The sequence below is a fragment of the Podarcis pityusensis genome (assembly GCF_964106645.2).
Source record: "Podarcis pityusensis genome assembly, chromosome: 11".
In the NCBI taxonomy this organism is placed as follows: domain Eukaryota; kingdom Metazoa; phylum Chordata; class Lepidosauria; order Squamata; family Lacertidae; genus Podarcis; species Podarcis pityusensis.
In genome coordinates this window covers 22,446,159-22,471,076 of record NC_138036.1, presented here as the reverse complement: position 1 = coordinate 22,471,076, position 24,918 = coordinate 22,446,159, and the positions used below count along the sequence as shown (strand labels likewise).

At 41.2% G+C, this 24,918-nt stretch overlaps 2 protein-coding genes across 3 annotated transcripts in view; one reads left to right on the top strand and one right to left on the bottom strand.

The window, feature by feature from the left end:
- Window positions 1–6,646, top strand: part of PLPP1 (phospholipid phosphatase 1) — a 93,040-nt gene extending 86,394 nt beyond the window's left edge. For both annotated transcript variants that reach the window (XM_080973122.1, XM_080973121.1), the window contains exons 5-6: window positions 3,835–4,011; window positions 6,414–6,646. In XM_080973122.1, the coding sequence (XP_080829248.1) occupies window positions 3,835–4,011; window positions 6,414–6,545 (309 nt within the window). In that variant the 3' untranslated portion in view covers window positions 6,546–6,646. The remainder of the gene's footprint in view (window positions 1–3,834; window positions 4,012–6,413) is intronic.
- A 116-nt stretch (window positions 6,647–6,762) lies between these two features.
- Window positions 6,763–24,918, bottom strand: part of MTREX (Mtr4 exosome RNA helicase) — a 47,594-nt gene continuing 29,438 nt past the window's right edge. The window contains exons 16-27 of the mRNA XM_080972397.1: window positions 24,112–24,262; window positions 22,994–23,166; window positions 21,476–21,544; window positions 19,052–19,180; window positions 17,144–17,254; window positions 16,621–16,809; window positions 14,215–14,378; window positions 12,601–12,706; window positions 11,150–11,206; window positions 9,388–9,550; window positions 7,396–7,500; window positions 6,763–7,035 (exon numbers count right to left, since the gene is read on the bottom strand). Of these exons, the coding sequence (XP_080828523.1) occupies window positions 6,983–7,035; window positions 7,396–7,500; window positions 9,388–9,550; window positions 11,150–11,206; window positions 12,601–12,706; window positions 14,215–14,378; window positions 16,621–16,809; window positions 17,144–17,254; window positions 19,052–19,180; window positions 21,476–21,544; window positions 22,994–23,166; window positions 24,112–24,262 (1,470 nt within the window). The 3' untranslated portion in view covers window positions 6,763–6,982. The remainder of the gene's footprint in view (window positions 7,036–7,395; window positions 7,501–9,387; window positions 9,551–11,149; window positions 11,207–12,600; window positions 12,707–14,214; window positions 14,379–16,620; window positions 16,810–17,143; window positions 17,255–19,051; window positions 19,181–21,475; window positions 21,545–22,993; window positions 23,167–24,111; window positions 24,263–24,918) is intronic.

Genomic DNA, 24,918 nt, shown 5'->3' with positions numbered 1-24,918 from the left:
TGTGTAAACAATAATAGAAGGAGAAAAGGGCTGCCAATTAATGAATTGCTTGCGTGCATGTCAGCCTCCATGCATAAGTGGGTGTTTGTTTCATAGAATGCAGGGAGGGAGCGGCTGCTGTTGCTCTTTGTGATGACAAGGTAGGGGCCAGTCAAGCTCAAGCTGTTTATCTAAATTCAGAGAAGGAAGCAGTTAACCCGTCCTATCAGCTAACAGGCATGTAAAATGAAAGTATGTATGTGCAACAAACAGCAGCAGCTGCTGCTCTTAAAGGAAAGTTGTCAAGTGACAGTGTTTGGTGTAGAAGGCTCTTGTTAGCATTTGTCTGTCTCAAGAGACAATGGGGTACGCTGCTGGGGGTGAAGTCAAACTGCTGGAGAATCACAGCACCTGCTGTGACTGCAGAGACCAGTAATTGCATTAGCAGCAACAAAGTGATTTCTCTGGGGCTGCCCAGATAACAAGACACCCTCTCTCAGCCTCGCTGATGTGGTCCAAAGGAAAGCAGAGCAATGCATTTGGCACCAGCATGGCTGTGGGAGTTGCTGGAAGGGGGCATACAAGACACCATCCAGCCGTCTTAGGGATTCCACTCCAGATTTGTGTAGGGTTTATTCCTTAGCCTTCTGAAGATGTCCCGCAAGGCAGTGGGTATGGATTTTACTCAGGGTTTACTCCCAGTTTCCCAAATGAGTATAGTCGTAAGGCAATGGAGGTTTAGGATCAGTTTCCTTCTCCTCGATTGGCTACCTTCCCAGGTTGCCAGGCTCCATCTGTCCCCCACTTCCCTCTACAGTACATGCAGAAACTGCTTCTTGGCTGTATAGTTACTAGTTCTTAGCCAGCTGCTTCATACAGCACTTGAGATTGACTGAGGTGCTTATACAACTTGAAAACTCACTGATGTGGACTGTCACCAGCATTGTCCAGAAGAGGTGAGCATTTGGATCCTCTTTTTCCTTTTGGACTTGTACATCAGCATCTTTTTTTGTTGGTAGAATGAACAGCCCAACCTGTGCCTCCTGTCTCATTGCAGCCTAGCTCCACATCTTAAATAGCTGTGGCCCAAGTAGCTACTTTCCTAAAGTCCATGAATAAACATTAAATCCGAGTTTCCTGTTTTGCCATCTCAGCCTAGTTTTGTAGATACATTTCTGTTTTGGGGACAGCATTTTAATCATCAGTTCAGTTTTGACAGCTTGGCAAATAGCACGAAATCCTACCACCTAGATTTGTGTCCCGGGCCCTCAAATCTCTTTGCTTATGGACCACAATCTTCTAAGGGACTGTCTTAGGTCCCACCTTCTCTCCCACTCATAACCACATATACCACCTTCCCTCTTATGTGTATAATGTTCCTCTGCCAACTACAGCAATTGCTTGCGTGTGGAAAAACCTTATTAGCAAAGGAATGCATTTTTCAATGTCTTCAGTGGAATTCCTAAGCTGGAAAGAAGGAAGTATGCCAGCTCTGTATTGCCAGCCTGCTCTTTTTAGACCACCAGCATGACTGCTGTCTCAAGTTCTCACTGGGACTAAATGATTTACATTGCTGTAGAAGTTAGTCTCAAAAACAAGCCTTGAGGAAACACAGTATTAGCCTTGAAACTGTACTGTGTAATTTTGCTATGTTGGACTTCAGCAGCAGCAGCAATTACCTACCTTTGCTGTTGATAGTGAACACACATGTATACATTTCTGAAAAATACGCCTGCAGACTGTCTTAGAAACTTCAGTTTTCTGTCAACAAAACATAGCTGGAATACAACTTCGGTCTGTGGAAAAACCTTTATCTGGTTTTCTAAACATTGCTCCATGCAGCTTTAAATTCAGCTTTTTTTTTTAACCAGCAGAATGAAAGATTTGGATGCCAAAACTATGATGTAATAGCTGCTTTGAAAAACCGATTAGGCATTCCCCAAATATTTAACTTTGGAAAGTAGCACCTACTGCTCACATAGAGCATGCTCTGTGTATATATTCATTTACACAACCATAATGGTTCTAACAGGTACAAGGAATGGTTGAAGTTGTCTATGGGAGTGCTAGCCACAACCTGCATCCCATCAAGTCCAGTTACTGCCTGTTTTAGAAAAGGTTATGCCTTTGTTACAGGTCAGTCTGTGGATTATCCAAAACTTGATCTAGTCTGGTTTCATGGATTTGTTTTATTTTGAGTTTCTGCAGCATGAGGCAATAGATAAGGTACTTGGCTAAGTGCAGCCTCCTGTCTGTATTGTGGCTCATAACATCAAGCAGGGAGGAATTTGACCAGTTGAATCCAGAGTGTAGTTAGTTCTGCAGGTGTCATCAGTGTGGTGTCCTTCAGATGTCCTCTACTTAACTCCCATCAACTGCAGCCAGCCTTGCCAGTGGTCAGGAGTGATGGGAAGACACCTCGGCCCTTCTCCTTACCGCCATCATCACCAGCTACAGCTGCTTCTCCTCTTCCACCTTACTACCACCTGCTTGCTTGCCAAACAGGGAGCCAAAAAGGAAGCAGGCAGTGGCATTTGCTCCTCTGTTCTCTGGGCCACAGCAAGAGGCAGGTGAACAGAAGGAGCAGGTCCACAGAGCTCTTGGCAGGGGGCTCCTTGCTAGACTATAGCCCTTGGTAGATGCTAACCTGTGATGGCTCTGGAAATAATGAATTGGTGTCTGGCCTTAGTAATGGACTGTAAGGGATAAAAAACAAAACTCATTTCAGATCAGAGGGATATGCTATTGATCCCAGTGCTGATGGACCATTTGTCTGCCTGGGAAAATGATTTGAGCAGGCTGAGTTTGGGGATAAACTTGAGCAGCTTTGTCATACTAGCTGAGGCTGGTGTGCCAGCCGTGACTTGTCTCAGACAGACAGCTTGGCCATTGTTATCTATGCTCCAGTAACCTCCATTTTTGATGAATGCATTGTAAGTGGAGTTGCTTTCTAAGACTATGGAAACTTCTGTTAGTTCAAATTCAGCTGCTCTGTTGATGACTGACAGCAGGCAATGGTATAAGGTAATGCAAGTTCTTAAACAAGTGTACTGGCTCCCAGTGTATTTCTACCCACACCTTAGGAGGGCTGATTCTTGCCATCAGCATCTCTGAGATCTTTCTTTGAGGCTTTCCTGAAGGTGTCTTGGCCATCAGAGATGAGGCAGTGGTGATTTGAGGGACAAGGGGACTTCTCAGTGGAGGCACTGTGGTTGTGGAATTTTCTCTGGAGAGAGCATCAGCTTGTACCAACTCTACCACTTTGGCAGTAGACAAAGAACTTTTTTATTTTGCCAAGCCTTTTAACTCCATTTCAACTGTACGGTTTTATGCTGGGGGTTTTGGCCATGCATTTTATTCTGTATTTTACTTTGTATTTTTATTTGTAATCCACCTTGAACATTTTTATTGAAGGGAAAGTATACAGATTATTTAAATATGAATTTATTTCCCATCTAGGCATTTGAATACCTGCCTGTGTTTAGCAAGGATCTCCCTACTCACAGCTACTATTGAAGTAATGAATGGTTCCTTTAGTGCTATAGCTGATAATTAAGGAGAATATGCCTCACATATTATGAAACATTGTGCAGCTTGAATCAAAAGGTGGATAATATGCAATACACAATATGATCCAATTTGCAAGCTCAATAGAAAGGGCATCTGTAAAATTAGGCCACAACTCAGCACAATGTTCATTATGGTACAAAAGTATTGCACTTAATGTTGTCCCTAGCAAATCAACAGAATATCAAGTTAGAACTACTGTATTAAAAAAAGACCCATCCTATTTCTGCCCACCCTGTTAACTAGCTAGACTTCTGTACTTCTAAACTTTTGTCCCTTTGGTTTTAGCTTTATCTTCAGGCCAGAATGAAAGGCGATTGGGCAAGACTTGTGCGTCCTACGGCTCAGTTCGGTCTTATTGCAGCATCCATCTACGTGGGCCTCTCCCGTATTTCTGATTACAAACATCACTGGAGTGATGTGTTGACCGGACTTATCCAGGGAGCACTGGTAGCTATACTTATTGTAAGTCCATGCAAAGTTACTCTACCATTTGATCAATATAGCTTTCTGACAAAACTATTTTTGCTGACTTGATGATGAAACGGGGTGGAGGGAGGATGTCTGCACACTCCTGACGAGTTCAGTGCTGGCTTCCTGTAGTTTCCATGGGACAGTGGTGAGATGGGGAAAAGGTAGTATATTCACTACTCCCAGTGTCAATGTTTCTTTTTCCACTCCTCCTTTAGAAACCATGATGTATGGCTGGGTTAGGGTACATCTCTCTTCCCAAAACTATTTACAAAAGTGAAAGACTTTCCAATTGGGACTAGCATGCATAGATTATTGGCACTTGCCCCACTTCCCTTTCTGACAACAAAGATGAAAGAAGCCTGAAGTGCCTATAAACATGCTGCAGAAGTTAGGCATTAGGACTGGGCAATATGTGGTTTTCAACATCGTGATATATCAGCAGTTACCGTATTTTTTGCACCATAACACTCACTTTTTTCCTCCTAGAAAGTAAGGGGAAATGTCTGTGCGTGTTATGGAGGGAATGCCTACGGGTGGCGGGGGGGGGGGGGGAATCTGCTGCAGTTGTGAGCACAGGATCCATGGTTCCCCTTCGTTCCCTCCTTCGTGGCTCGCTTTGAAACAGCAAAGCGGGAGAAGAGCTGCTGAGTGGGGAGGAGAGAGAGACAGAGAGCCTGCTTGCTTTAAAGGAGCAAAGCGGGAGAGGTTGGTTCCTTTAAAGCAAGCAGGCTCTCTGTCCCTCTCTCCTCCCCACTCAGCTCGCTAAATAGCAGCAAAGTTTTTCAGCTCGCTAAGCCGGGGATGACCGGGGAGGAGGGAGAAAAGCAGAGCCTGCTTGTTTTAAAGGAGCAAAGTGGGAGAGGAGAGGAGCCTTCTCCTCTTATACCCCTCTCCTACATTATTAGCAGCATCCTTCTCCACCCACCCCACGCGTGCTTCTTCTCCCTTGAGTGCTTTTCCTTCCCTCCCCACTTAAAACGTGGTTACAAAGCACTGATCCACATGGATCCTCAGGATTTTTGCACTGGGTCACCCCAAATTCACCATCAGATTATATAGCATGTCCATGGCTACAGCTTGCACCAAAAAAATCACGCACCCACTGTTGCCTGGGGCCGCAGTGGTGCAAAAACGTGGTTACAAAGCATGGATCCACATGGATCCTCAGGATTTTTGCATTGGGCTACTCCAAACTCACTGTCAGATCACATGTCTGTGGCCACAGCATGAACCACAAAAATCATACATCCACTGTTTCGTTTAGAATATTTTTTTTCTTGTTTTCCTCCTCTAAAAACTACGTGCGTGTTATAGTCGGGTGCGTGTTGTAGAGCGAAAAATACGGTAAATACCACGCTATATTGTCAACATCATGATATATCAGCATATCTCAGCTGCTGCTTTCTCCCCACCTTAGGGGATGAAGGTTCAACCGAGATACATTGCCTAGAGTGCTGGGTGCCTCTGCGTGTATGGAGGCTTGATCAGCTGCGGGGTGGGCAGCCTCCCACCCATCCCTCAGCTGATTAAGCACCCACCCTCCGGCTCACGTAAACCAGAGGCAGCCCTGCAGATGAAGTGTGAGAAGGTTGTAGGCAATCACCTTCTCAAGCTCTGTCTACCTCTCTGTCTGAAAGGCAGGCAATTTGAGCTAGTCAATACCTGTTTTCCAACACTGTATATACCACCAACTAAACTTCCTGATACGGTGGTATGTTACAATGTTGGAAAGGAGGCAGGGAGGAAGAAGGCAATTACTGGCCATGGAGACGATTATTGTCATGGTGTGCAGTTTCTGCCTCTTCCTGTCGGCATCGGGTGGGAAAAACTGCTTCTTCCTCCAACGCCTGGCGCCTGGAAGGAGTAGTCCTAGCTCCACCTGTGCCAAGGCAGCCCTGTGAACACTTGCCTTGGCAAGAGGTAGCCCACCCACATCCCTGTGCAAAGGCGGTTCAGACGCACAGCTTCTTTAAACTGCTCTGCTGAGGGAGCGCACAGCTGAGCCCCCACTCTGGCTTGTGGGGACTGTTTAAGGAAGCCTGCTTCTCAGCTGAATAAGCCATCCACCTCCAGCTTGTGGGAGAGTGGAGAAGTTTAAAAAAACTATCTGCTGTATGGTGGCAGAGGGACTCAGGAGCAGTGGCTGCTTCACCTGCGATATACCACCAGGTGAAGCTACCATTGTGCTGTGGCCCTCAGCTCCCCAACCACCACAATGTATTGCCAGCTCAAAATGTCTGAAGCCGGTATGGCAATCTGATTGCCATACCAGTTTCAGACAATTTATTGGTATACTGCCCAGACCTATTAGGCATATTTAAAGAATCATTTTGTTGTACTGTCTCTCTCTGACAGCTGTCTCACTGCCTAATGTGTTCAATTTGTCTATCCAGGTTGTGTATGTATCTGATTTCTTCAAAGACAGAGGTCATACATTTAAACAGAAGGAGGAAGAAGATTCACACACAACCTTACACGAGACACCTACCAGTGGAAATCACTATGGCAGTAATCACCAGCCATGATAAAGTCAACAGCTATTACCCTGTGGAATCTCCCCTTCTATAAAAAGAAAACGTCAAGCATTTCTGACCTATGTAAAGAAATAAATTAAATGCCTCTTGAAGGGACTGCTGCTGCTATTATACTTCTTGGATGCTCACTTTACATGTATATAGTAACACTTAGGTATCTAAACTTTAAATCTCTATTGGTTCAAGCTTTTGCTTTAAACACACAGTATTCTGGCAGTTTTTTTTAATTAAAAATAATGTGGTAACACTTATGTACAAACAGCAATAGTATGTAATATGCTTGCTAGCATGAGGCTTATGGTGAAATACATACAAGAATGTTAAGCATCTCTCCTGCTTGGGAAGGATTGGCAGATTCTGTTGCTAACTTTACACTTCTGGCTCTGAAGAATAATGAGTGATGTTCAAACGCTGTGCCAGGACAATACTTATAGGTAAAGACTTGCAGCAAATACAATATCTCTCTTGATTTTGGTAATGCCTGTTAAGGGAAGAAAATAATATGTCATAAGAGTAGCTGTACCTATTGCCGATACTAGCAACAGGGGATATATTAACAATGCACCTGAGTTGAAGCTCAGTATCAATTTCAAATTGAGTATCATTTCCCCAGTTTCCATCTCAAATGTGTGTATAACTAGTTTGAGGGGGCTGTGGAGACATCAAGGGCTTTCCAGTTATCTGCTCCATAAAGAATTGGATCACAGCAGATAAAGGATACATGGAACCTACCATTAATACATTAGGGACACTCTGACTTGTTTAAGAAATTTAAAATTGCCTGTGAAAAGACTCTACATTTCAAGATGCATGCAATTTATAAGAAGCTGAACATACAGACCTTCTGCAAATTTGTTTTCCAGTTCTGTGTTTCCAATGGCCTTTGCTGCTTGACACATCTGTCGAAGCAATTCTTCTAGCCGCCTCATACAGCGTATTATGCTCCCTGCATGAGCAAAAAAGGGCTTGCAGTAAAAGCAGACATTTTCTAATGAGGAATAGCAGATCCTTTTCTACCAGGTAGTTGTAAAGCTGTCTACTCAAGCAGGACTGAAACATCTCAGTCCTATAGTTTCCCCCCAAACAGATAATCATAAGGTCATGAATATTAATTTTCCTAACTTGTGTTATCAGAAAAGATGGGTTCCAACTAACGTTATCACCTATAAGTCAACCTAAGGCAATGGTTTTAACTTATTCTTCTTGCACAGACTTCTCATTGCAGTTCTCAGACTACCCCATCATAAGAAGTAGGGTACCAAGCTTCCTTCTTCCTAACCTCCTGCATATTTTTGTAGTGTGTACATGAAGAAAATGAATGGCTTCATTTCAAAGATTATGGGATACATTTAGATACATGGTGGAGCAGGTATAAGGTGTGGAAATCTATAGGCTAGGAATGTGTGTTCTTCTCAGTTTGTAAGTTAAAAAGAAATGAAATCAAAGTTTTATCAGCCAGTCTCAGCAAGAGATTAAATTTAATCATTTGATTCCGGATCCAGCAACTCTAGTAAAAAGCCACCTGGAGTCAATTACCAAAAAGACAGAAGTCTGAGCCAAAAGAAGCTGGGATATATCCTCCAAGGGTTTGCTGCATGCTGTATTCTGAGCAAACCATCACTTTGGTTGTATAGACTGACTTCTCTTACAGGGCTCATTATGAAAATGCAACCAAGAACACTTTTACATCCACAGAAGCATTTTTGTATAGTTAAAACAGAGGATGTGTGTATGGAGTAAAGGACATTTAAATATACTCCATCTGCCTTTCTGCTAGACATACTGAACTATATGAACTTTCTACTTTCCAGTCTCTCAACCACAACATGATGTACATGGCCACTGAAATTTCACTTAAGATGGACTTTGTCATGACAAAGAGAAAAAGTGCCTTTCTCTCAGTATTTACTCCTTCTGTTAAAGGGATTGCTTATCTGCCATATGGAAACAAGAATGTGCCATTTACTCTGCGTTTGCAAAAATGGGTGTGATGGTGGTTTGGGGTTATGCTACTATGGTCAGTGCCTTGTCTGTGTTTTATATAATTTCTACCCTACCAATGAAAATTGCTACTGTGGGCAGCTTACAAAGCTTAATTATCCCACCCTGCCTGATGCTGCATGTCAAACTTGGCCCATCGAGCAAGTCTCCGTCTCCAGCTAGCAGCAAAAAGTTCACTTATTGGGCAAGACTTACTGCTACTACCTATCTGCATGGGAAAGGAGGGTGGGGGACATTTTTATTTGGCATTTGCAAATGCAACCATCCACAGAATTGATTGCCTGCTTCACTGCAACCAAATAAATTGTGTATATGACACAAGTGACTTCAAGCCTCTCTTATTCTTTACCCCCAATAACATTTCTGCTGCCTCCAAAGTGATGACTGCTACAGCACACAATCCATGCCATCAGTGCAAAGATAGCAGAAATGGCTAGTGGCTGGGAAGCAATCAAAGCACCTGGGACAAGGTGCAACAACAACTTCTCATTCTCCCTCTTGTACCAACCACACAAGACAGTTAAAAGACAGTTTCGATCCTATGCATAGTTGACATTTGAGTAGGCTTCACTGAATTCAATGGAACCAAGGATCAGGCTGTCTACATTTATGCACATTGAGAGATACAGAACACAAGGGACACACTGGGGAGAAAGAGAAAAAAGAATAGGAGCAGAAAGCATGCCATGTGGAGGAGAGACAAGAGAGAAAGATTCTCCCACAGGCTGCTGATTAGGAGGCCTCAGTGGAGGGGACTGTTGTCATGCAAACAACTGTACTATCCTACCATCCCACACCTCTGATGCATCAGTAGTAATACAAGTGCACGCACCTTCAAAGACATCTGTCATTTTGCATATGTGAGCAAACGTTGCTCCATTGGCCCATGTGTGCACGACATCCATCAAGTTCGGCCTAAACGAATTCAGGTAGTTTTCCTCGTCAATTTCCAATTTAGCTTCTGCTGACACTTTAGCGATTCTTTTTGCACATTCCTTTAAAGAGACAAACCAAATGAAAGTTATCTTCCTGAAATATGCACGCCAGACAATTGACTGTTAACAAGCTGAGATTATTTTTTTCAGTGGCAGCAGCGCTAGATTTATATGGCCCGCTTGTTCCGCAGGTAGCTTACAAAAGAACAAGAAAATGCAATGTTCAAAAACAAGATTAAAAACATCATTTCTGATAAGGGAAAATACAACTGACAAGAAGCTCAATTTGAAAAAGAAAACAACTTGCACCGAAAGCTAAGACTCTGTTGACACATTAGTTGTATAAAAAGCCTGAAGAAATACAAAGGTCTGGTGCTAAAAAGACCATAGAGCCAGGAGAGCTGCTCCATGGAGTCAACTTCCCAGTCAGGGTGCCATGGGCAAGAAGCTACACTTCCCAGCTGCCACCCACTTCACCTCATTTCCCAGGGCCACCTAGACCAAGGTCTCTGTCGAGTAACTTAAGGCCCACGCAGGTACATGAAGGGAAATAAGAAGAAGAAGAAGGAGAGGGAGTTTGGATTTGATATCCCGCCTTTCACTCCCTTTAAGGAGTCTCAAAGCAGCTAACATTCTCCTTTCCCTTCCTCCCCCACAACAAACACTCTGTGAGGTGAGTGGGTCTGAGAGACTTCAGAGAAGTATGACTAGCCCAAGGTCACCCAGCAGCTGCATGTGGAGGAGCGGAGACGCGAACCCGGTTCCCCAGATCATGAGACTACCGCTCTTAACCACTACACCACACTGGCACATTGATTGTGTTGCCTCATACATACCTGCTTCACTCCTCGCTTCAAACAAGTGAGCAAGCCAGGAACACATCAGATAGTGATCATTTTCCTTTACATCAAAACCAGAAAGCTATGACTAACGGCATCCAAACAAGTTAGGACATTAAGACAAATTTAAACCACCTTGGTTTGTTCATTTATCATACCTTCCAGTTTGGATGTAATAGGAAACTAGTTAACTGGAGATTTCCTGGCTCCTGATGAGAGGAGCAGAGCAGCTGTGTGTGAGATGTATGAGGGATAATTGTTTTGCAACATTTATAGACGGATTTCTGATTAAAAATGTCCAGGCAGTTTACAAAGCAGTATCTTGGTTTGTTAATCTAAATGCAGCCACTGAGGAAGTGGAGACTGCCAGGCAGATGTCTTCATGGGCCTTCATAAGTAAACATAGAAGAAAATGCTAGTTTAACAGGCTCATGTAGCTCACTGGTATACAAAAACCATATTGGATAAGTCACTAGTATGCAAAAACCCTCATTGGATAAAATATTCCAAAAGCCCTCCCCTCACCCTCAAGCTATCTTAATGGTGTTAAAATTTAAAGACAAACTTTAAAAGATATCAAGAAAGATTTTGGATTATATCATCCCAAACACCCCATAAAATTTAATTTTTAAATGTACCAAGCTAGCATGATGTGTAGGCATGTCAAGAGCTGTGCCGGTGCAATATCTCAAATACATACTATGGAGTACGTTTAGGTTGCAGAGCAGGAAAGGGAAGGTAATGGACTTTTAATGGCTTGTAAAACCATTTAGTAATGAATGTGGCATTTCCTATGCCAGAAAAATCTGCTGAAGTTTACCTGCATTTGGCGAAGGGGGCCTGCCAACTGTTCTGTTAGTTTGGGCATTTCACTAGACTGAAAAAAAGATGAAGAAAGCATCAATATCCATTCATTTGGCATTATTTAATTTATAATTTTTTCTCTAAAGACCACAAGTTATGTAGCTGGTGCACAAAGTCTGAAACAAGCAGAGAATGTGTGAGATCAAATGCTTGGTGGAGTGTGCTCATCAATCCTTTAACACTCCTAAGAAAGCTTCTTTTACAGAAAATAGACCAATAATAAGAGTAGTGCCAAACTTCAGTCCAGAATATGGGCCTCTGGACTTCTTTTCAGTGAAATATTATCCCAATGCCAATATATTACAACACATCTACTTGGAACAAAAATAAACTTTGAGATTACCACTGAACCACAGAATTTCAAAAATGCTCTTTAGATATTTGACATAGAAGCCAGTGATTACAAATAATTTATCACTGAAAAATGCAACTGAATGACGAGGGGAAAGAAATACTGAACACTGGCCATGCAAAAGTAGAACAGCCTTCACCTTCCTCTTCTATGCAGCCTGCCACATGCCCTCAGTACCTGCTCCAGATGATTAGGGGACCCCTCCAGAGCAGATTCTGGGGGGTGCGTAGGGGGCTGAAGTGGGAGGAGAGGAAAGCAAAGTCACACACTGAGAAGAAGTCCACCTGCACAACAGTGGATTCCACCTCAGTTTCTGATACTTATTTATTTGGCATTTTCATTTCCGCCTTTCAGAGAAGTGTCATTTTCCTCTCTACTGAATATATGCAAAAACTTTGGGTGTTTCATGGGCACATCCACTTCCGCTTATGTTCTTCAGAGGGGCAGGGGCTCCTTTGGCAGCAATATGGGATGCAATGCAGGACAACACAGTTTTAGGGTGTGGGGGAGAACAGAAACCAGAAACTTCTTTGTGAATGTACAGAACTGCTTTCTTCTCATCCATAAAACTTTCTGGATCCTGACCAATGACACTTTTGGAATGCACTTTATAATATAGGAAAATTAAAATAAAAACAGCTAGGAAAATTAAAATAAAAACAACTGAGTTTTTAAAAAATCATTTTGAGACAAGGAACTCAGTAGAAGAAGATGTCTTGATTGTTGTGGGTGCCATTTAAACTCCTTTTTCTCTGCTCTGGTTCTGTATGTTGACCGTTTCCAGCTTCCTCTGGTGTTACTTATCAGGAGGAAATCTCAACCCAGTGAAGGTCCAGCACTCTCTTGCCCTCCCTGCATGGTAGTGTCTGATCCTGCATGTACCATGCCCATTTTTGTAGCTTAATGAACCTTGAATCTAGGATTGTATATTAGTTTTACAAATGCTTTTTAGCCCCCTTTTCTGGCTAGAAAGCAAGGTAGAACAAAACATTCATTTAGATATAAATTACGGCTGATCAAATTTAGGTTTTTCTGGTTATGCAAACTGAACTTACATTTTCTTGAAATACAAAGCAGCTTAGTAAAGCAGTTGCTTGTTCTGCAGATAAGTCATTGAAAAGACCATTGAACATCATTTCCGTCAGCAAAAGCTCATCAGCACTGGAAGAGGAAATGCAATCGACAGTGTTAGATATTTCTTCGGCTTTTATACATTTGAAAGCAATTTTCTGGAAAACTGATCAGTAGCTTCTGTTCAAAAGGCAGAAGAATTAATAATAAAGACATTTAACCCAGAAAGTGCCCTTCCACTACCAATGAGAAAAAGAGAGGGAGCAAGCAAGCAAGCAAGCGAGGAGATTAAGCCAGAAGAACAGAATCTACACTGCACTTTGGTGCCAGAACTATGGGGGGGTAAGGGTTTTGGCTTGCTAGATGGATCGATCCCCGCTAGCCTCCTCCCATGTGCTCCTCTGGAGATTCACCCAGCCCCCCAGCCAATGTCTGGGGGTGCTTGGGGAAAGAGGAAGGGGCCAGTGCATGAGCAGAAGCCCTGGTGCAGGGCCTCCACTAACAACTCACCAGCTGAATCCTGCCCAGTGTATTTTATGAGACTGAAGGGAATAAACAAACTTGGCTAAGCATGTTTATTTGGAGAGAAAGAACAAAATTTAAAAAGGACCATATACCAAGCTTCTAAATAATTTTCTATGCTCTAATGGTTACTATTACAAACATATATAGGGTTAATTCTGCCAAGCTAAACCAAGATACCTTTTAAAAAAACACTTCTGATTTTCAGATGCAAGTTAATATACAATCATAGATTTGGAGGGGACCCAGAGGGTCATCTAGTCCCACCCCCTGCAATGTAGGAATCTCAGTGAAAGCATCCATGACAGATGGACACCCAAGCTCTGCTTAAGAACCTCCAAGGAAGGAGAGTCCACCTCCTGTAATGGAACACTCTGGAGAATCTAAACACTGAACACAAAGAAGTCGCATAAAGTTTCAGATTTCACATTCTTGTTCTGGGTTTGCAGCTTTTTTGTACCAACTGATAGTGTTGAATATTCAAAATATGTTAAGGTGTTGCTATCAGAGAGTGAGTGCCACTCCTAGATGATTTACACAAACACCATAATATTTGTTTTATAAACTAATATAGGGATCTAAAGAGTAGATACCATGTATCTTTGACATCACATTTTAAAGTAGGATCCAGACAGTGGTTTGAGGTATGCTCACAAACTGGGCCCACCCAATACAAATTTTGACTTTACTTCCTTTGAGCAGGAGATACCTGGTGCCACCCTGATAAATGGTAGGGTAAAAGTATTTCAAATAAACTGCTTCAAATAAACAATTTCCAAAGTAGTTTGCTTAAGTGGCTATGTGGGGGCTGCTGTTTGGAAGAACACAAACCAAAGCTCTGCTGGATTCATGGTGTTCTCTGGATCCCAGCCTCACTGTGCTTTTCTGTCCTTCAAACTTTTCCTGTGTTTTACTTTCAATAACCTAGGATCACTTCAATACCGCCCCCCCCATATGTTTTAACATGAGATTTTTCCTTAGTGTCAGAATGTCCCACTGTATTACACAAAGATAAGAGGAAAACTGCATACAAACATCTGTTCGCCTGTCTTTTCTACAACAGTAACGTATGTTACCTGCTGATTTCACAAGCGACTCGCCCTTTCATCTCTATGACGTCCGAGGAGGTTGCAAAACCCAACCTCCTCAAAACACGTTTACGACACTTGAGCTCATCCATTTGTAAAACAGTCCTGGCTTTCTTCAGCTCTCGTTTTGCTGCTTTAATGTCTACAGCGATCTGAAGTTAAACACAAGCAAAGAGGTGTTACGAGAAATCAGGCATTAAGACACTTTTGACCCTGCTTCCTAGAAAAAAAACAAAGTTTATTGTGAATGTAAAACTTCAATCTCCACAAGCCACATATCCACCCATACATCTGTGAAGCAAAGGGAGAAACAGATTTGTGAGCAACAAAACAAAAAAAGTTGAAGAATTTTTCACAGCAAGAATGCATTACTATCATAACTACTGATAAGATTTCTAACCCACCCTTCCCCATACTATCCCAGGGCAGGTTACAACAGTGTGAAAATACAATATTAAAATCAGTTAGAACAGCTTACAATCAAAACAAAGTCGGTACTAGAAAAATATTTCCCAGATGTCAATGTCAGAGTAAAGAGGTGGTCCTGAGAATAAAAGGGCCAAGGAACCACTCTGTGAGGAGGGAATTCAGAGCTTAGGGACTGTCTTCTCCTGGGCAACCCCCCCTACTGGAACTTCAATGGGTGGCAAAATTACCTAAAGGGACCCATCTGCCAATCTCAATCCCTGACAGAGTATGTAAAAAAGTAGGTGGTCTTTCAGATATTTGGACCTAAGTTATTTAGGGCTTTGAATGCTGACATGAGCACTCTGAACTGGTCCCTGAAATAAACTGGTAACAAGCACAGCTGTTTTAAAGCAGGGGTTATATGAGTTCTAAATGATGCATTTTGGACCAGTTAAAAGTTTCCAAGGGGAACCCTACGTGGAATGTGTTGCAATAATCCAACCTGGAAGTTACCAGAGCATGGAGCAGAGTGACCAAGTCATTTCTGTTGAAAAGGGGGAATAGTTGCTTGAGCCTCCAGTGAGAATGCTGGATCCAGTAGTAACCCCAAGAGGTCCCTTTCAACACTGTCCAGAACAGGCCATCTCCCCACCTAACAGGGAACTCAGGACACATAACACCCATGTTGTATCAGGATTCAGCTTCCACTTATTGGCTCACAACCAGCACATCTTTTTTTTTTTTTTTTTAATATTTATTGGGGTTTACAATAAAAATAAATATAATAAACAGTATAACATATATCTTAACATAATTTCACATTTTCTTTGGACTTCCTCACATCTCCCGCTCCCACTTTCATCGTTGTAACTTTTTGCCAGCAATTTATTATCTTGTTTGCATTCTTATGTCCCATCTGTATACTTATAGTCTTATAATTCTCAAAAAGGTTTATATTTTCTCAATCTCACTTATTATCTTAAATCATCTAATTTGGTGGTGCTCAATTATTTATAATCTAGCATCCTGCTTAACATTCACACAACCAGCACATCACTGCTTCTAAGCACTGGTCTGATGGGATGGAGCAAGAGATGTATGCTCAAGTATAAGACTACGATTTGAGAAAAAACAAAACAAACCCAGCTGGAATTCTTAGCCCTGTAAAGACTAATTGACACTATCCAGACCACAGGAGGCACTACACCAAGATGCCTGCAGACACACTTCCATCAAGGACAAGAGCCTTGTGGGAAAGTGAAAAGACAGTCACCACCAGCTCGAAAACCCTAAGCCTTCCCAATTCTTTATGCCAATCTGATCTGGAAGAATATCAAATGCAGCAATTTCTCAGAGCAGCTCTTATGATAATGTTTATACAACTGGTTCTTGTACTCAAATGCAATATTCACATACATGCTTGTAATTACCAAACATACACACAGACATAAATTGTGTCTTTTTGCTTTTAATGTTACTCAGAGTGGCATTGCCCTGCCTGCAAGCATTTTGAAGGCAAAAGTCATGGTGTAGACATGTGAGCACCCTTCATGTTAGATGAGATGCATATGTTTTGCTCTCATTTTAGAGTAAGACTACACAGTGAATCTGCCTTGAGCTTCTGGGTATGAAAGGAAAATCCAAGTCACAAAAGTGTTTCAACAATGTGTTTCCGAGAGATATTCCATCCTCAAATTATCTGGAACTACCACCAATTTACCTGTGTACTTATGTGGCCCATTGCTTGAAGGCTAATGGAATGATTGACAGGACCGATAACCAGGACAGATTCTTTGACCACCTACTGCAATATTATCCACTATCTGTCAGCAGATTGGCCAGATGTCTCTCACTTCACCCACCACCTTTTTTTAAACTGAAGATGCTGGGGACTGAGTCTGGGATCACCTGTATGCAAAATGGGTGCTCTTATCACCCCCTTATTGTCCCTCCAAAATAAGATGCACCTGAAAAGCTTTTCCTTACCTGTGCTTTTCTTTCACAAAGTTTGTACACAGTTTCCAAATTAGAATCATTGTGAAGCGGGTGAGAATACATCCTGTGCTCAAACGCTTCTATTTTTTGGATTACTTTCTTCAGACCTGGATCTTTAATGCCCATGTCATCAATAGGATCCAGCAAAGGAACGCCATCAGGGAACCGTTTCTGCACTTCCTTAAAAGAAAAGACAGATAAAAGCAAATGTTTGTTTTTTTAAAAAAGTGTTTAAAAGTATGATCTCTATTGCATCATGGCATAAAGAAGATGTTTTCAGATCTCTGAGAGTTGATATCATGTATTGGTTAACAGACTGGGCTACAAATAATGAACGATCGAGTTTGAATGTTCACCTGTGCCATGAACTTCACAGTGGTCTTAGGTATCTGATATGGGCAATAACAACACTGACTTATCTTACAATAAGGGTAACAACTAGATCATGAATGTGAAGTACTTTGTTTTTGGAAAAGAAGTGCTATGCACTTTCAGCTTTTCAAAGTTATAGTACCTGTATTGACTTCAGTACGCTCTGCCTGTTATCAAGAGGCCTTAGGTCTTTGGGAATATATAGGCGAACACTGCTGATTGCTGACAGAAGATGCACCAAAACAGGAACAACCTATTAAAACATATGGTGATGGATGAACTAAAAATGCACATTAATCTCAGATTGCTAAGCAGTTATATTGTTTTGTGCACAGCATACATTGAGCATAGCCTAGACTTCTCTACACGTAGAGTTTTCAGGGATCATGCTACACATGTGTATTTAAATAGTGCCTATTGCATGTGTTAAGAACTACAGCATTCATTTGAGCATTGATTTCCTACGTAGTCTGTTCAATTAGCTCCACAAGTAGTTTTCCTGAAGAGGGGAGGGGGAGAGGCAAGCTCCAAAAATAATAAATTCTGTTTTAAGATATATTGGAAAATGATGACATCTAAATGATGATTTTATATTTACAACTCTGCCTGAAAGGAGAACATCTCCAACTGACCCAAATGGAGTCACTACAATTATCTTCTAACAATGCTCAGTGACAGAATGTGCCTAGCTTGGGGCCAACTGGAATAGTTTCATTATGGCAAAGGCACTTTTTTCTTCTTCTTAAAGTCCACAAAATAAATTGTCAACTCTGTGTTGGAATGAAGTGAAGGGAAAATGTCTTTAATGTTTAATGGCTGCATGAAAAAGGGAGCTTTTCTCCTGTCAAGCCAACAAATAGTTTAACAGACTCTCAGAGCCCGCCTAAAAATAAATAAAAAGTCAACAGAATATTAAGGGGCAGATCTTGGGATTTACCACTGAAGCCTGCTATAAGCTTGAATAATCTTTTTTTTTTCAGGGCACGGGGAGATGGGAGTTGAAGCAACTTTGCTACGGTTGCTTTAGCCAAAGAGTTCTAAATCACTGTTATGCACCCTCTGTTCTATGTAAGCTCACTGTTATGCTGTCAGAGAATGGTTAGGGCAAAGAAAAAGGAAGGAAGACAAGCTATGGATGTAAAAGAATCCATCTAGCTACCTAATAGTTCATGCAATATTTCTAAGTCTTGGGATAAAATACACAGACTATAAATTATAGGCCATTTCCCATTTTTACAAATCACTTGTGAATATAGCTATGTACATTTGAAAGTTAACCCCAAATGATGGTGGAAAATAAAGAAATGAAAATGTAACAGTTTTTCATTGGCTAAACGTATTATTAGCCAGGCAAGGAATTGCATACAAGATAGGGGGAAAAGTTATTATTATTATTTTTTTTAATCCCAAGCAAAAACCAATGCATTACATTGCAGAATTGCATGATCAGCTCAAATCTAGTTACCAACTGCCTCTTGGAGGGTGGAATCAGAAGAGTCTGTCAACACTTTTGTGCCATTTTATAGCAGTGTTTTAACATCTGCTACTTACTGCACATGGCCTTGGGCCGTTCTTTAGAAAGATGGCTGGGATATTTTCAGAGCAAGCTGAGCAGCTCAACCCTCATGGATAATAGCTGGGTTTATCTTAATCTTTTTCCATTTGGTTGTACACCTATTGCATTTATTGTACACAGCTGCATTCCTTCCTACTTTAGGGACGACCCTTATAGTTATGTGAATAACTTGATCACCCATCTACCCAGCAGGGAATGCTGCAAGATGCAATTTCATTGAGTTAGACTTTCACAACCCAGAGACCACTGCACCATCTTTTACATCAAAACCACTTCTGTGATTTCCACTGAGAAGCAAACCACTCTTCAGCAAACGTTTGAGTCCACACTTATCCCCAGGCAGTGACATGGGACCTACTTGTTATTATCAATGTATGTCTATCGTTCTTCCATACTTAGGGTTGCCATATTTCAAAAAGTGAAAAGCCATACAACTGTTGTTTTAATTACTTTATGGGGGGGGGGGAATCTCACCTGCATCTCCCCTTTTTCATCGGGTTTTGCTGGTTTTGCAGCTTCAGTTGCAGAATTTTTTAAGCTTTCTTTGCTACAGTGCAGGAGGACTTCAGCAACATAGAGTGGGTCCAGCTCACCAGAGTTAGGCTACAGTGGTAGCAAGAAACCAAGTTAGTATGAATAAGGAGTTATTCTTTAACACTAGTAAAAGAAGCGTGAGAAACAAGAATGTTTCCATTAGTTAAGTTCTAAATATTCTTTGACTAATATCAAATTATATAGCTCCACATGTTGTTATTCTATATAAACCTGAGAATATTGATATAAATCCACAATAGCTCCTTGGCCGAGGTGGACTATAAGGCTCTTGATCAAATGAAGTCAATCTTTGCTATGGCAGGTTGTTAAGAATTATTAGCTTTTGTTTGCGAGCCTCTTTCGATCCATAGCTACACAGATCACTCAGTCTATGGCTCTCTGCCATAATTTGACAGGAAATCTGAAGAGGGTCAAAACTCCAGAAAGCTTGAGGATTATTCAAAATCACAACAGAAGCTCAGTTAGTATACTGAAGATCATGAAATGGTCTAAAAGGATACTAGCATAGTTAAAGAACAGAGTCAAAGAAGCTCTTAGAGGCAAGAAGGTTTCCTTCATAAAACGTATAAAAGCTTAATGAATTATTTGCATCTTTCTTCACTGCGGAAATGGAGGGCAAATTATATAACTGCCAAAATGTTTTTTCCAAGAAGGGAATCTGAAGAACTGAGAACAGCAGTTTGTGATGAGAGCTGAAGTTCTAGAGCTAGGGCCTTACTGACAAACCTAAAACTGACAAATCACCAGGTCTAAATATTACCCATCCAGGAGTTTTTAAATATACAAAACTGCTTAACTTCTAACAAAAATTATGGATAAGGAAGGACAAAATCCAGTAAAGCAGATTGTTTTAGCAAGCCTAATATGTAGCAATATTGCTGCTTCTCCTAAAGTGACCTGAGTTGTAGTTTTGGGCCAACTATTATTTGTGGTAACTGCTGATTTTTGCTTCCCCGACCCCCAAACTGACTGGCATGCGCAGAAGGCTCAAGCAAGGAACTGGCCTCTCTTCCCACACTGATTTTGAGGCACTCATGAACAGTAAGAATCTTTCACAGTATCTTGGAAGACCTCCTCCTTCCCCCAAGTTCTAATCCTAAGAACTTGAGAGATGGGCAACTGTTGTCTCTCTCAAGTCCCAACCAGCACAGTGTGAAGCCAATTCAGAGTTCTCCCTGATGCAAAGAAAACTTGGAAGAGGCGGGGTATTTCGCTCTATGCTGGGAGGCAACCAGGGGCAGGTATTTGCCAGAAAGGGACCTGTGGTTGCTCACCTAGACCACAATTTAGTTGCCAATGGCTGCGTTTCAAGTATTTATATATAAAAGGCAGATACAGCAAAAGCCTGTTGGCAAAGGATCAAATCAGAGGGCAAGAAGTGAAACACCTCACCTCATCATACGGCATGCTATGGATATTTGCGTCTCACTTCCTTTTGAGAAAAGAAAAGAGGCTTTGCTTGACAGGGGGTAGCATGTGAAGAGGACTATCAGAAGACACTAGAAGAATTTCACACTGTATCACAGATAGCTTTAAAATGGCCAGTTGTAAACAGAAACACATGATTTGTTCCACTATTAGATTACCCAATAATCAAAGTATTTATTCATAAAGACAGTTGTGGATAATACCATCCTATTTCGTACAAAAGATATTTACAGCAGCTGTTTTAATTTTGGTTTAAAGAGCTCTGTTTACTTGTGTCATCTGAACTACATTTGAAAATGCAACCCATATGTGGAAAAGCAGCTTTAAGCCAACATGTTAAAACATGTGCTGTTTACTCAAACTTGGAACAGGCTGACATATGCATAAAATACTCTAAGGGCACACAAAACAACCAATACCCGGTTACATCATCAGTACTGGCTGCACTTTAAAACAGGTAGCCAAGTATGTCATGCAGAAAACTCCAAAAGGGAGTCTTTTTTAAATTCTGTTGGTAACATACAGCGTGCGTTACACAGGGGAAAAGAGAAAGATGCAAGTTAAAATAACAATACAAAGTTAGCCTGTCACCATTAAAAAAAAATATCCAAATTATCTGGGTCCCATCAGTATCTTAAAAATTAATCAAAACAGCAAGTGAGAGTAGGCAGCGCTAGGAAATCTGAGGACATTATTCCTATTTTAAAGTAACAAAGAGTTTACATGGCATCTAAATATGAAAAGTTGTTCTAATACTGGCAATAAAAAAAAGCACAGGGAAATACAGGATTCCTTGAGCAGATTGTAGCATATTAGTTATGAACTCTGAAGTGTCATTTTAAAATATGGCTTTTTTTCCAGTCAGGTATATATTTATCTACCAGTGGAAGAAAAGGCCATCGGATATTGTTTTACCTTCACATTTGATTTCTTGGAGAAGTTCACCACCACGCCCCAGCCAAAGTCATCATCTTCATTTTTCACCTAAAATCAAAATCAAGCTTGTATATAAAGCTGCATCTGAAACAATAATTTATAACATATTCTGACCTTAAGGGAAATTACATCATTTGTAATACAGACGGTTGCAAATGATCACCAAGTCCAGAAGTGAATTTGGAAAGAAACTTGGTAATTATATTGTTCACTTCAAGGACAGCCGAGAAATCAGTGAAAATTGCACACGCCAGCCGCTCTCCCTGCTCCAGCAGAAGCCCTTCTGTTTGTGGGGTGGCAAATGTGGATCCAAGCCAAGAAAATTAACAATCAATAAATGTAACAGCCACATGTGTAAACAGCTGCCAAACTGCAATATGCTGGTCATTTGGGCTGGATTTAAGTAACTAGTCCTGTTAGTGGAAGTCAGCTACTGCAACAGGGTTTTCCCTGATTCTTTTCTCTGCCCCACAACCCATTTGGCTGTGGAGGGGGAGGATAACCCCACAAATAGTGGGCAGTTGGGTGGGATCATTTCATTATCAGTTTTCAAGATATATCACATTAATCTCCTATGTAGTGCAATGCCTAGTATTAGAGAGGCAGCAATATGACCCATACTGGAGCTAGTTGTGAATGGGTGACAGTAGGAAGGTATTTTCTTTATAAACAAGACTAGAATTGACTTTTCCAATTTCAGGGGGGAAATGACGAACTAAGATTTAGAAATAATATTTTTTTCCTAATCATGCTAAATGTCCCGAAACAAACAGATAAAGCAAATACTGCACATAAAGCAAAACTCTCAGAAACATACTCCTAACAAAACATAGAATTTATATGAATGAGGGAGGGGGGAGGAAACTCTAGATAAAACCAGAACAGAACAAAACACAAATAAAAACAAAATTTACAATGTGAACTTCGGAGATACCTCTTCTTTCCTGTGGTTATTTTTCTCGGTATGATGACATGTTTTGATATTATTAATACTTTTATTATGCTGCACTGTTTCTGAAATGTTTCATTATATAGTAGTTATTACTATTACTTATTGTTAATAAATGTACCTTGTGCATCTCATTAATGGAGTGTTAAGACCCACAGGTGCAAAACCCCAACATTATGGTGGCACAGGAGCCTCGAAGAAGAAGAAGAAGAAGAGTCTGGATTTGATATCCCGCCTTTCACTCCCTTTAAGGAGTCTCAAAGTGGCTAACATTCTCCTTTCCCTTCCTCCCCCACAACAAACACTCTGTGAGGTGAGTGGGGCTGAGAGACTTCAGAGAAGTGTGACTGCCCAAGGTCACCCAGCAGCTGCATGTGGAGGAGCGGAGACGCGAACCCGGTTCCCCAGATTACGAGACTACCGCTCTTAACCACTACACCACACTGGCTCTCTGATCCAGAAGAACTGGATGGTAAAATGCTTGTGTTTCTACTTTAGCAGAATGCACATTACAAAAAACACAGAAGTGGGGGAGGGAAACAACTTACTTTTACCAGCCTCCCTGGCTGTAAAAAGGGCAAGCAGTACTTTGGCTTGTGAATGTACTCTTCTATTTCTTTACCCAGTTTAGCCAGCTGTTGCCTGATTTTATAGTAAATGACCACATTTTCCTCATTTGGAATTTCAATCTCATTGTACTGCTGTTCCAACTTACTGACCTCTGCAAATAAATATTGTAAAATAAACAGATTATATGAAGCGCACGATATTGTAGCAAACCATGGGCAAGAGTATTCCTCAAGGAAACACACTATCCATATGTAGAAGAATCCCCCCCAGAGCATCTCGTTTCCCCCCCATTTCCTTCCTCTTCCTGGCAGGGGCCCTCAACACCCCAGGGTGTTACAGGGAATAACCTGATGCAGTGCCAGCATGCCAACTTGGGGGGGGGGGAGACAGTGAAAGAGCATTCTTCTATCCTCTATGAGGCTGCCTCTGGGTGTTGCACCCATGCAGAGAAGGGTACTGGCTTACTATTAAAAATTATTTTGCTGGAGAATATTCGATGCTCACTTCCAAGGACTTCTTTACAATTTAAATGCACACTCAAGATATGCTAGAAAATATAATACACAAAGTGTGAATGCAACAGAATTTTGCCAGCAGACAGATGCACTGTATAGGGATGCTTGTCAGAAAGCTGCATTTGCAGCATTCAACACTTGGTTTGTTAAATATTTGAACATCTGAAACCTTCCTTCAGCTATACTCAGTGCCTGGGGATCTGACAAGCGGGCAATAAGTCCTGTACTGTATATCCAAGGAGATTTTGGGCTTGTGTTCTCTCAACAACTACCTCCTGCCTCCGCCCACTCCAGATGCAAGATGGCAAATTCCTTTTGAAAGGGAGGTTACTCGCAAAAGCAGCTTATGATTTGGCACGGGCACCTGTTATTAAAAGAAAATAAGACCGAAAAATCCACGGAACATTCCCAAGCTTTTAGGATCCTGGCAACTGGGGCAAATGATGGTTCTTGTCAACTAAGTTCATATTCATTAGAAACAGGCCAACTGGCTCTGTGGCGAATACTGTGCAGGTAAGCCCATGGAATATAAATCACGGTCGGCAAATTGACGAAACAATTAAGTATTTCACATAACTTACTTTCAACTACTCCTGGAATAGCTCTGTAATGTTGGAATTGGTAAAAAGATTTCTCTAACATGTATTCTGGGTTAATTTCTTCCACACGCAGCAGATTTAATACCATGTTGTATGTCAAATGGAAAGCACTGTTTAGAGGGTCAGCAGATCCCTAAAACAGAGAAATAAGATGAGCAAAAGCAGGCAGCATTCATGTTTAAAACATTTTATCTTGGGAATACAAATGGAAGCTTGACATTTCAAATCCCCAAATTATTCTTTACAGTATGTTCACATGCAATTTATATTGCAAGAATCATGCAAGTGTTCCAGGATGGTATTTCAAGGTAAGCGTTACAGAGAGACAGACAAACCTAGTGGATCTCTGTAACGCTTACCTGGGAATGTGTTGCCTATGGAGCAGCTGCCATTCCCAGAAATGGGAGAAATTCATGTGCAAAGAAAAGTTGCTGGACTAGGGCCTATGGCTGCAGTGTTCCTTTCGCACTTGAGAGATCATGTTAATCCATCTAAGAAAAGCTGAGAAAAGTCTCACAAAAAGTAAGAATGTCATCCTAACACATACAAAGAGAAAACTACATCTGAACTTGAAGTCAGTCTTTCACTTGCATTATTTAATAATGATTCCACCCTCTTAAAATATCAGCTTAAATATTTGATATGTATCCAACTAAAAGAACAGAAAGGAACCATTATGAATAATCTGGATAATCTCTAAGGAAATTAAAAAACACACAATGCAAAGGTTGAATGTATAGCTTCAACTTTAAGTGACTGTATTCATTTTTTGAAGGCAGGGAGGAGACA